Below are 13,515 nucleotides of genomic sequence, written 5' to 3'. Positions count from 1 at the left end.
CTCTGCAGAATCATATATTCTAAAGCTCGCTCTGCATAGTAGAATAATTATGCAGGGTGAGCTGACACCGCTTTTGTTATTGAACACCTACTGTATTATTATTGGCAGCAACCGGTTGTTTAAGTGTTACCTCTCAGACAAATCATTGCTAATTTAAGAAGTCTCCAGTGGAGACTGGCCTTATAAGGAGCAATGATTTGAGACACTTGAACCCCAGCATCCATATTCTGGGGACATTAGCCAAAAAGAATAGATCTACGTAACTGAATTGGATCATTCTGGGTCTTTACTAGTGACAAAAATCAGACCTGTCTGAAGTGAGTGGCGCATTGTAGTACTGCACTGTACTGTACTGTTCTTTGTAGTACTGTACTGTAGTGTAGTGTACTGTACTGTACTGTACTGCACGGGATCTAAGAATATTTGTACTGTACGTGTGTTAGGCTGCGCAACAGTGACACAAAAGGTACTTCCGTGCCCAGACATACATACAATCATACATACCGGTAGATACAATAATACAGACATACAGACACACATTTCTGTGTGTAGGAGTGCTTAGCACCACTCAAAAACCTCACATTTCCATTTTATTTGTAATTTTTTCCCGTAAATGAAACCCTACTTCATCACATAAGTAGTGAAAATAGCAGATCTGCGATGCATTGTGAGCTTGCAGATCAACTGTTTTCACCATTTTAAAATGTTTTTAAAATAATGGACATAAGAGGTTTCCACTCCACAGTGACAATGTGAGAGTTTATGCAACACACTGACACCGCCAATGTGACACCTGCTTCATGAATATAGCCTGAACTGTAATCAGCAATCTGTGATATAATTGTGCAAACACCAGCTTAATGAGCTTGAGTAATGTTCCTGCAATCCCCGATGGTTTGGCATCATAGATGAAAAATAATGCCCAGTCAAATGAGTGTGAAAACCTGTTGATGGAACCCTGAAACTAAAGATTCCATTTTAACCATTTCACCTTTTAAACCTTTCTGTTGTGTATTTGAAGGTTTATCCATTACCCATGTTTTCACATCTACTTTTAGAATAAATATACAGTACAATGTAAACGTATTTATCTGTCAACATTGAACAATTAAATAGAATTAGAATGTAGTAGAAAAAATATGCAGAATCATATTTGGATTTTGACGTGAATATTTGACTGCTTGACCTCTCTCCCCAATCCAAATATTTTGTCTCGAAATACTGCTTTGTTGTTATCTTATGGCCACTTATGGTCACTGCCAAACTGTGCACAGAGTCCCTGCATGCCAATTCCAAACCTCCAAACATATTTTTGATTACTCCTTCAGTTCAGATATTACCCCTTCTTAGTTAGATTCCTATATTATGAAATTGCCATAGCTCTTTCTTACAACCTTGAATCAAGTCATTACTGTAGTCATTACTGGTCTTTTATGAACTGGATTGGGTCCTGTGTGTGCGGAGAGGAAGGTCAAAGGTTGGGTGAATGTAAAGGAGTTGCCCTCCCTGATTCCACTTCAATTGAGCAGTATACATGCTTGGTTTCTTATGCGGTTTGAATCCAGTGGTACACACAGGCCAGAGAACACAGCCCTACTTCTTTTCACCTGAAAGTGAGGAGTTTCACCAGAATGGCGGACTAGTGCAACTATAGTGCAGCGACAGAGTTCACCCTCCCCTCCCGGCCAAGCTGGATGCACCGTGGAGGGTTTGGCGGGCAGGAACTTTACTTGTGTGCTACCCTGACAAGTTTACTTTGGAGAACACGTTGTCTCCTGTCAGCTTTAGCTTCACCCCAAACCTCACCCTTTGGATATACTCAGCATACCTAGCCTGATTGTCAGACTCTGAGCCTGTCAGTGCGCTCAGTGGAGTGGGCGGGGTCTATGGGCTGGAAACCAGGCTACAGCATACCGGTATAGAACGCCGCAGTCCTCCCCCTTTCAGAAAAACGAGTGGCCCAGGAAATGAAAACCCAATGCATTCTCCCATCGGCACTTCTTATTTAATTTATTTAAAGACGGTTACGCCGCGGACAAAGCCAACTCGGATCGTGACAAATCATGACAATGAACACAATGTTTTGGGCCGATCAAATAATTTATAAGACTAAAAACAAAACAAATAGTGTTGTCTCCTGACTTTCTTTTCTTCTTTCTAATGATTTGATCGGCCCAAAACATTGTGTTCATTGTCATGATTTGTCACGATCACAATAAGAAGTGCCGATGGGAGAATGCATTGGGTTCATTTCCTGGGCCACTCGTTTTTCTGAAAGGGGGAGGGACTGTGGCGCTCTATTCCCAAATAGGTCTATCCATGCAGGCACAGCATTTTCAGGAATATTCAGGGTGGGCCGGTCGGTCCGTGAGCCGGACATGTCTTGTTGAGTGGTGCAACCACTCCTATAGACAGCTATGTGTGTCCCTGGGTCTCTCCCTGCCTGGCTGGGTCTGTCCGAGCACGAAAATAGCTTTTGGTTGGTTTTCACAACCAAGTGCCACTGTTGCGCAGCCTCACACACACACACACACACACACACACACACACACACATATTAACTGTATATACGATGATTTGGGGTGTAACAGTCGCTTTACAGAACAGAAGTACAGACATTTTCATTCGTTTTTCTAATAAACCGGAACCGGGCCGGCCCCCTGGGCGTGTTCCTGGGGATCTGGATGTTCCGGGGACTCCCCAGAATTGCTCAGAATTTTATTGAAAGGATAGCCCCTTGAGATGCAGCATCTCATTTTAGAGGGGGTCCCATACACAGGGACATTACATACAGTATAGTGCAGTTACACAAACAGACAATACAGACATGTACAGATACAGTTAGCTTTCTCATCCTCTCCCACCCACTCCCCCATCCCCCCAACTCTCTCTAGACAAGCAAATTGAGAGTACAGTACAGTGACTTGAACAGGGGTCAGAAATAAACAGCAGTACGGGCAGTGTTAGTAGCATGAACAATTTGTTTGAGGTGTGAATAGGTGTGAGGTGGGAAGTCTTGAAGTGAGGACACCCACGGCACACTGTAACTCTGTCATTTGGGTGTATTTGTGTATGACATACACAAATACACCCAAATGACAGAGTAAAATACAGAGTAAAATACTAATATATAAACACATCACATACACTGTATGTGATGTGTTTATATATTAGTATTTTATAATATAATATTTGAGTAGTTATAGTATTTAGTGTGTATGGGGCCGGGCCTGCCTAGTTCTTCTGTGGGACACAGAGACACAGGCAAAAATCACTACTTGCACATCAGGCGCGTAAGCGTGGATTAAATGATTGACTGGGCAAATTAGCATCAGGGGGGGTCAGTGCATTTCCGGCCGATAGCATGAGAACGGTTTTGCCGACGTGCTAATGGGACCATTTAAAACAAAGGCGGCTTGCATGCTGTGGTTTGCTACTAACTAAAATGCACAAGGGCTGCCAAAGTAGACGCCGATGTTGCACATTGTTCTCTGCATCCGGGAAAATATACAATAACAAAACGTATACAAAACCTTTCATACACCTTAAAGGTATATTCAGTGATTTCACTTATCACCATATAAGGAGTTCCTCCCTGTCCCCAGTGAACCATTGGGGTCAAAACACCTTAGGTTTAGTTTTTGGCTAGGTGGCCCAGCCTTCATCCAATCAGGATAGAGAGGGGCCTTCCGCCAATCATGATCGAGAGGGGGTGGGCCTTGGTGTGCATGCTGTTGGCCTGGTGGACGGGTTTCTGAACTGCCCACAGTCCTCCTAGATGAGAGACAGACTGAGTAGGAAAACATTGGTCTAATTTATCATGATCAATAGTGAGGACCAATTATATGAAGAAAAGTGGTGAAGTGGTCCTTTAAAAATAAATGAAAACAGTAAGTAAAAAACCACAGCTCCCTCACGTATTAGGACAATATCAGTCAACAGACAAAAGGTTGGGTGTTTTCGATGAATCTATTCTGGTTTCCGTTTTGTAGGTGCGATAAAATACACTATAATCTTCTCCTTAAATCTTTAATAAGACAAGTCAAGTCCCGATTTATGTCCCAGTAGCTACCCTCGATCAGTCCCGTTAGGGAAAAGCCAGGGCCACACAATCCGCTGCTGCAGAACTACTCTGCCGGTACTGGGAGGTAGAACCATCCAGCACGTGGAGGGACTATATAGGCTCTGTGGGTTAACTCCTGGTCGGGCAACTCCTACGCCTCACCAGGTTCACTCCTGCTCTCACCAGGTGCAGCCAGGACCTGTGCTTTGCACCAGATTCCCAGCACCAGACACTTCATTCGGGAGTGGTGGATTCTGCAGGCTCCACCTGCAGGGAAACATTGGTGCCGTAGGCTCCGTTTGCGGCTTGAATGGCCCTCCTAAAGGCCTCACGTGGGTTTTTTGGGCTTCCTCCTCACGGAGGACACAGGCTGGGGCACTAACCCATACTGCTCACTCGGGTGCTGTCTACATTCCGGCTGTCACCAAAAAAAGGTGACAACACCTATATCATGGCGGATGATTGATAAGTAAACGGTGACATCACTGTAGTCAGAAGAGTTTGTTTGTGAAAAATTGACAATCTAGCACACAGCCATCTCTCATCTCGTCTATTTTCATGTTGCCATATTTGTAACCGTTTTGAAAGCAATATGCCACACAAGGTCATTTCTCTGGATGGAGTTCTTATTCACTGATTCTTTGCTTGAGCTGTCTGGAAGTTTTACAACCAATCATATACCGGTAGGCCTATACCACAATATGTGGAAACAAGTAATAACACTATGGATATTGAACTTCTTGCCTGTGGGGATGAATGAATGAAAAAATCTTGAAAGTATTGCTATACTGTGCACACATGCATGAATAATTACCCAATAGGAAAGGGACTGTATTTGTGTGGCCGTATACCCTTTTTGACGAATACCCTCTTCGTGCAAATATGACTTTCATGGGCGACAGTGGCTCAGAGTCAGGGGTAGAGTAGCCGGTAGAACAGTGGCTCAGAGTCAGGGGTAGAGTAGCCGGTAGAACAGTGGCTCAGAGTCAGGGGTAGAGTAGCCGGTAGAACAGTGGCTCAGAGTCAGGGGTAGAGTAGCCGGTAGAACAGTGGCTCAGAGTCAGGGGTAGAGTAGCCGGTAGAACAGTGGCTCAGAGTCAGGGGTAGAGTAGCCGGTAGAACAGTGGCTCAGAGTCAGGGGTAGAGTAGCCGGTAGAACAGTGGCTCAGAGTCAGGGGTAGAGTAGCCGGTAGAACAGTGGCTCAGAGTCAGGGGTAGAGTAGCCGGTAGAACAGTGGCTCAGAGTCAGGGGTAGAGTAGCCGGTAGAACAGTGGCTCAGAGTCAGGGGTAGAGTAGCCGGTAGAACAGTGGCTCAGAGTCAGGGGTAGAGTAGCCGGTAGAATAGTGGCTCAGAGTCAGGGGTAGAGTAGCTGGTAGAACAGTGGTGTTCTAATAAAGTGTCCCATATGTACTGTATGTCCTTTTCAATGTCACATACCTGCCATCTCAATATACCAGTAAGACGCGCAAACGCGGGAAGCGAACGCAGCTGAGACCCGCATGCAGATCATGTCTGTCTGTCTGTCTGTGTGTCTGTCCCGCTGTTACTGTATATGTGGACCTGGCCCCTTTTGTGCCCATATATGGAGCTGAGTGGACCTGGCCCCTTTTGTGCCCATATATGGAGCTGAGTGATTGCTGATGCAACACACTCCATATTTGGATAGCGGGACAGACACACGGACAGACAGACATGATCTGCTAGGTCTCATAGTAAGTGCTCACTGCGTTCGCAATAATATACTCCATCAGTTTGTGAAAAGTGCTAGCATTGTAAATCTCAAGTCAAAGTGGTCGCACGGTATATACGTCACGGTTGCATCCCTTGAGGTTTTCAATACCCACATATATTTGTTGTATTTCGTCATGAAATCTAAACCATTTAATACGATTCGTGGATATACTTTTATATGTCGTTTTTCCTTCATGACCCTGACCCATAAATAGGTTAGCATAGTTTGGTGCACAATCTGTAAAGCTCCTTGGATAAAGGCACTACTGTATATAAATGCACCATTTACCATTTACCATGTGCCAGAAGTCTGTAAATAAAAATCACTGTCAAAACTGAAATAATTATTAGTCAGGGAATATTATCAAAATAATGTCCAATCTGAGAATACATTTCTTACCAATACATTTCTTCACCAATGTGTTTGTAAAGGTGTCTAGTAACAAACACATCTCACAAAAATAGACATATAGGGGAATCAATGACAGCTGCTGAAAGTTGGGGTACCATTAACAACCTATATGCAGGCAAAATTGACAATGTTTCATTCTGCTTTAAGTGACACGTGACGGGTCAAACTAGAGTGTTTTCATGCAGTCATCACCATCAAGTGGCTATGGTCGTTTATAGCCCAAGGAGTGTTTTTCGTGCAAAACAAATGCTTGCAATGGATTCAGAAGCATGAAAACACCCTGATTTGACCCATATGCTATTAAAGCATGACATATTGTCAATTTTGCCTGCATATAGGTTGTTAATGGTAACCCAACTTTCAGCAGCTGTCACAGATCCTTCATATAGGTTGTTAATGGTACCCCAACTTTCAGCAGCTGTCACAGATCCTTCAAGGGAAACTGAACTGAGATGTGTTACTATAGACACCTTTACAAATACATTTGTGAAGAAATGTATTGGTAAGAAATGTATTCCTGGCCTGGGCCGTGGCTCAGCGGTCCAGGCACCTTGGCTGGTAACCCAGTCTGGCAGTGTGCCGCGGGTTTGACTCCCGATCCCGACGGCCTTCACTGCATGCCTTCCCCCTATCTCTCTCCCCCATTTCCTGCCAGCCTACTGTCTGTCCCTCCAAACAAATATAAAATAAAGGCGAAAGCCACACAAAAAACATTAATAAAACAAAAACGTATTCCCAGAATGTATTAATATCCCCTGACTATCAGAATCAAAAGAGGCAGAGATTTTATTTATGAAAACTGTTTGATAGAATTGGTAACTTTAACTTGTGATGGGTTTAATGAAAACATTTACTAATTCAGATAATGGTGAACGAGAGTGGGTTGATTTTTGACAATGATGTATAAAATTAAAAAAGAACAGGTCAAATTGGATTTTGGCAACACGGAAATTGAATTGAATTTGAATTGAAAAGTGAAATCATTATTTTTTACTAGTTACGTCTAAATTAGTGACCTACTAGGTCTATATGATTCCACTCCATGGGATTGTTTTGCAATTTCAACTGCCATTGAGTCATGCAGGTGAACAATGTGGTTAATGTTCTCGGTTACTGGATCAGATTAATCTTGAAAATTAAAACATCACCTGCTGGAGGTCATCAATGTTGGTGTAACACTGACACTATAGCTGCACAGAAATAAAATAAAGGGATTATATTATATATCTATAATGAGAGTCTCTGAACCTTAGTGTTTTTTTCCCTACATGATAATTGTCCTATTAAATCTAATGGTTTCCAATTATTATTGCAAAAGCAGCAATTGATAGGCATGATATTGCACAATTTTATAGGCTATAAAGTTTGTTCATATTTTTCTACTTTTTTGGTGCAAAACAGGCTACAATTTAAATTCTCAGGCTGATTCTATGCATGCTGGGTCTGCCTTCTAATTTCGTCTCCTTGGCCACTTTTCCAATATTGTAGGCTACACTAAGACTAAAATAGTTCCACACTTGTTGGGAAGGGAGAAAAACTATATAGCCTATAGGCTAATACGCAGGCTTAGCCATATCATTGAGATTTTGGCCACCTTCTATACCCAATGGATTTTTGTTGCCATTTTGGTATGTTGTGTAATATGGCATTATACAGTACCTTCATATCATCATAATGGGATATGTGTGTCAATTTGATTTAATGGTTTTGGTTTAGGTTTAAAACCATGAAATTTAAATTGTTAAATCTATGTCCACTCAAATAATGAATATGCTATCATGGATTTCAGTGCTCAATACCGTTGGCTGACGTAGGCTACTATACTGCAAGCTAAATTGTTTCAAATCACTCCGTTTCCCCCGTTGTGCCGACGATGCCATGCGGATGTGCATGTGCGCGAGCGCGTGTCAAGCGAAGCCAAGTCAATTGGCTATTATGTAATGCGTTTTCATTACATCCCTTCTTGTCCGCTTAAGCAAGGTATCAGGTCGCTTTAAGAGGAATCTCAGACTGTATCGTTTGAATTTGATCTCGCAGGACACCTCCTACATTCTCCTTGCAAAAACTCTGTTATGTCTGCACTGGATCATCACAGCATTGTTCGAAGTTCAAAGAGAGAGGAGAAGATTGATTCTGGTAAGTAAAAATTAAATTACTATAGTGTGACAAGTAACTATAACTAAAAGACATTTTTAAATAACTCGGGTATTTTCAGTGTGTGGAGACTGACCACCTGCCACTGCCAGGGTGTTTTCTGTAGCCCCAGGTTTATTAATTTATTTGCATCACATTGTACCGTTCAGACATGCAGCATATGCACGCAATTGTGCTCTTTCTTTATGAAACAGACGGCAAAGATAACCTGCTAGAAATGTTAAGTGATATTGTCGGGTGGGCTGTAGCCTATAGTATAGGAGCGCTCGCTTATAAGACCAAAAGAGCGTCTATTGGGTGCGAACCCACCTGTCAAGAAACTAGTCGGGCATATTAAGTCAGGCTCGTTGTATGCAGAGAACAGCCCACTGATCATCACCCGGCACTGGCAGTTTGTCGAAGGATAACACTTTCCCACTTTATACAGTCTCAGGTAGGCTGCGTGAATCTCTTTTTCCTTTTCCCCCTGCAGTGCATGAGCGAATGTGACGACTCTGTAGGATTGTTTCGTCAATAATTTAGCTTATTTCCAATACCCATCTGATTTTAAATGAAAACTAGCCTGCTCGCTTTTCCCCTCGGTGACTTTACAGTTGTTCTTGTCCTCTCAACTATAAGCTATACAGACCTATTTGATGCACAGCCTATATTTCGGACAAATGCATATATCCCTAATGACGGATTGAGTTTGATAATAATAATAACTTAATACCTTACATTTTTTAGCAGATGGCCAGAGAGGAGATTCTGCATGTGCACATGTTGTATTTACCTCAAGTTCCCAAGCTCAGCCGTAAATAATCATTAAGACTGCAGAATGATTGGCCAAAGTCTATGAAATCTTAAATTCACATCCTGAATGGTTCTGTTGTTGAGAAGCCTAGAGTACATATCATATAAACATCAATAATGTAAAAAAAAAAAAAGAAAAAAAAGCAATCTACAAGCTCACAGCAGTTGGATGTGAAGTTTTGGATTTGCAAGATAGGCAGCCACCTTCGTAAAATGAAGTGTAAAATAGGGCATAAGTTAATTTGTAATGCTTACATGCAATACATTAGATTATAGCATACATGAGCAATGAGCATAATGTGACAGTTGATGTCATGATGGTACATTTATGATGAGAAGTCTCATTTCAATATGATGAATGCTTTCAATCATACACAATGTCAGTGAACATTGTCTTTTAAAGACAAACCTAATATAGTGTGTGTATAGCAGTGTAACACACAAGCATGTGTGGGTGAGAAGTGAACGCTCATTGCTCACAAACTTGACTCATGCATGCACCATCTTGGTTACTGTTCACGGTGTTATAGTGTAATGAAATGCCAATTATTTTTCCCAGCACATGCAGTACACCTACATAATAGGTGTTAATTGATCTCAACCCAGCACATGCAGTACACCGCTACATAATAGGTGTCAATTGAACTCAATGTCAAATAGATCCCTAAAGGTCCATATAATTATGGGTCCATTTTTGTGTGACCCGTAAATGTCCATTTGGCTAAATCTTTAATTGTGTCCTCTAAAGTTCTATTTGGATTCGGTTTACATTCTCAGACTCTAAATAAACATGGAGGTGCTTACTTTCACTTACTGTCTGAAGTGAAAATCATGAATATGCCACAGGAAAATCATTTTCACAGAGAAAGAAACCGTTAAATTCCCGCTGTCGCATGACGGAAAACAATGAGGAAGACTAATTGGGAAGCATAGCAGTCATTAACACAGTTATTGTGATGGAAATGGCAATGATCTTGAGCTTTATAATGATAATGTCTTCATCTGGGTTGGCTTCTTTATGAAATGCCATAAACGCACAATTTGCTCTTATAGCTAGCATTTATGGAGAGAGAGAGAGAGAGAGAGAGAGTTTCTCTCTTTTTCTGTCAGACTCATCATATTTGCATATACTAGCACAATTATTGTATTCATCATTCTGGGGTTTGTAATGTTAAATCTGTCTCCTGTGTTTACACAGCTGTAAATGTAACTACTAAAGACTTTCAAGGCCAAACAGATAATAATAGAATGCTAGTCACAAGCTTTGTAAACTTGAAACTTGGCAAGTAAACAGTTGTCAAACCTTCATATAATGTATGTCTCATTTAAAAGAATCACATTACAATTTATCAAATGACTTTATATATTAAAAGGTTATAAGTTGACTTTCTTTCCCCACTCAATACAGTTGTCAGGGATTTTCTTTTAATGTTCTCCCTTTCTTTTCTGCTTTCAGGCAGCAAATGAAGACTGCAGTAAAAATGGCAAAAGTAAATGATGATGGACACCTGTGAGAAAATCCATTATTACTAGCCTTTAAATAATTACATTAGGTGTGAAACATTAACAAAACAATTAGTAATTAATCTGACCATGGATTTTCACCACAACACCAACCACAGCCAGACCTCATGGAGAGAGATGCCATGGTCTTTAACAGAGGAGTGTCCACCCTCAGTTATTGGCACTACTTTCCTGATCATCGCTTACAGCGTGGTAATAGCAGTGGGCCTCGTCGGTAACTCCTGCCTTGTGATCGTCATTACACGGCAGAAGGAGCTGCACAACGTCACCAACATCTTCATTGCCAACCTGGCCTGCTCTGATATCCTCATGTGCATTGTGTGCCTGCCCGTCACCATTATCTATACATTGATGGACCACTGGATTCTGGGGGAGGCCCTGTGCAAGCTCACCCCTTTTGTCCAGTGTATATCCGTTACCGTGTCCATTTCTTCCCTTGTCCTTATTGCCATGGAACGCTACCAACTTATTATCCACCCAACTGGATGGAAACCTGTGGTGGCCCAATCCTATGTGGCCGTAGTCATTACCTGGATGGTGGCCTGCTTCATTTCATCACCTTTTTTGAGATTCACTGTTCTCAAATCGCCTTTCCAAAACCTGAGCATCCCCTTTCCAGTCAACGACCATCTTGTTTGTATGGAACAATGGCCCTCGATTAACAACCGGCTGGTCTACACCACTTTCCTGCTGGTCTTTCAATACGTCCTACCTGTTGTTCTCATTATGTTCTTCTACTCACACATCTTCCTACGCCTCAGGAGGAGGAAGAATATGGTTGACCGTGCCAGGGACTCCAACCAAAAAAAGTCCAAGGAATCTAAGAGGATAACCGCCATGTTAGTCTCCATTGTGGTGGTGTTTGCCATCTGCTGGCTCCCCCTCAATGTCTTCAACACAGTGTTCGACTGGCACTACGAGGCCATCCCGTCCTGCCAGCATGACATCATCTTCTCAGCCTGCCACCTCTTGGCTATGGCCTCCACGTGCGTGAACCCCATAATCTACGGCTTCCTCAACAGCAACTTCCAGAAGCAACTCAAGTTGACCCTGCTGCGATGCCGCTGCTGGGGGTCGACAGAGAGGTACGAGAGCTTTCCCCTCTCTGTTGTCAGCACAGAGGTCACCAAGGGTTCCATTTTGAGCAAAGAATCCATTAGCATGAACAACTAACCTTTAAATGTGAGACAAAAAAAAGGATTGGGCCTTTAATCCTCCATTGTTGTGGTCATCCATTGAGGCTTCTATCCCTGCTTTGTTTTGTGCCAAACGAGGCTGATATTGCTGGAGTTATAAATCTCGTTAGACTGTCCAGTTGGAGCAGAATGTAAACACTTAACTGCCATGGCACAGCACCCTCCATTCAGTTTGACTTCATCTGTAGGAGGAAGTAGATAACCAAATGATGGTGCAAAGGTTGTACGTGTGTAAGTATTGTAAGACTATTGAAGACACAAGCAGTCTTTCAATTACAATCTATTGTGCATTTCCCAGTGTTGTAATGTAACTGCCAACACAACAATCTTCTAATCTGAAGATGCTGCACTGTATATCTGCAATGTTACTTTTCGTGTGTATTTTTCAGAATTATGGAGATTAGACTGAATACTAACCATTATAATGTGCTTTTTACATAAGCTGACAAGCAATGGAACCACATGGATTGTATTGACAAGTAGAAGTGGAGAGAGGAAATGTACTGTACCTTAAGGTAGCTGTAGAATTCACTGTGCTGTGTTAATAGTATTGATTAAAACTAACTAATTAAACTAAATTAAGGGATTGTTAACCAAAATGGGTTAATGATTATCCAGAGACACTAGCTTATTACACAACTGATGGAGAGCACATACAATGGCTCCTTAAAAGTTGCCCTAGGCGTTTTCTTTTAATATTTTCAAATGATTTACTTGCATCATGTTAATGCAGTTTTTAACAACTAAAATACGTGACCTATTTCAGAAAACTTTCAAATTGAATGAGTTTGAGAACTACATAAATTTTATGGTGTCCACCAAGGTCTATGTCCAATATTATATTGCTGTATGAGGGAAGGTTTTTGAAATAAAATATGTCACAAAACAACCATAAATCCAGTGCCATAAAATAAAATATAAGAGGCAGAAAGGACTATGTCAATGCAGCGTTGCTCCACTCACTGTATATATCCATGATATGTTGATATATGTATGCACTGTAATAGATTATACTTCATGTTGTGATTGACAATAAACAGCACTGTAGCACTGCTGGTATCTCTGCTATAAAACGTGTAGTTGGAAAGTAAACTTCTCGTTGTTATATTGAATTGAATTAAACCATGTAAAGTGTATGTAACCATTCAGTGTCTGTTGTAAAACACATTTGTATTGATACACAATCCTGATCTTTGAAGGTCCTTACTTTGTGTGTCCTTCACACAGGAAAGCAGTATACTGTATTTATTCATAACGGTACATGGAAAACATGCCAAGATGAATCATGCTATGGCTACACCAATATGTCAAACTTCCTGTCTCATCTGAGTATACCCTATATTTCAAAATGGAAGTAGTCATAAGTCCTCCGTAGCCAACCAATCTGGTTGTTGACAAAAATAAGATATATAATATTTTAGCTCACGGAAATTCACGTATAGGCCTACATGTAACACGATTACAGTATGAGAAATGTCCTCTCAGGTGTTTGTCGCAAATATATCCAGAGCAGAATCACTATAATTGCCACATGCTGTAATAAACATTATCGGAAGTATGTGGAAATCACCCATCAAAAGAAAAATAATGCATTTTTGTGCAGGCTTTCATCTGTACTACATTGTTCATAGGAAATGAACT

General features: G+C 41.4%; 1 protein-coding gene across 1 annotated transcript; it reads left to right on the top strand.

Annotated features, from left to right (window-relative positions):
- Positions 1-10,715: 10,715 nt before the first annotated feature.
- npy8br (neuropeptide Y receptor Y8b) lies at positions 10,716-12,918 on the top strand. The gene has a single exon (XM_080766033.1). It carries the CDS (start codon positions 10,748-10,750, stop codon positions 11,849-11,851), a length of 1,104 nt encoding a protein of 367 aa, XP_080622159.1. The 5' UTR covers positions 10,716-10,747; the 3' UTR covers positions 11,852-12,918.
- Positions 12,919-13,515: the final 597 nt, after the last annotated feature.

The sequence above is a fragment of the Protomyctophum bolini genome (assembly GCF_963924005.1).
Source record: "Protomyctophum bolini genome assembly, chromosome: 6".
Classification (NCBI taxonomy): domain Eukaryota; kingdom Metazoa; phylum Chordata; class Actinopteri; order Myctophiformes; family Myctophidae; genus Protomyctophum; species Protomyctophum bolini.
This window is presented reverse-complemented; position numbering and strand designations above follow the sequence as displayed.

Excerpts from the sequence above, each read along its gene's own strand:
- npy8br (XM_080766033.1), top strand. The coding sequence starts at position 10,748 with ATGGATTTTCACCACAACACCAACCACAGCCAGACCTCATGGAGAGAG.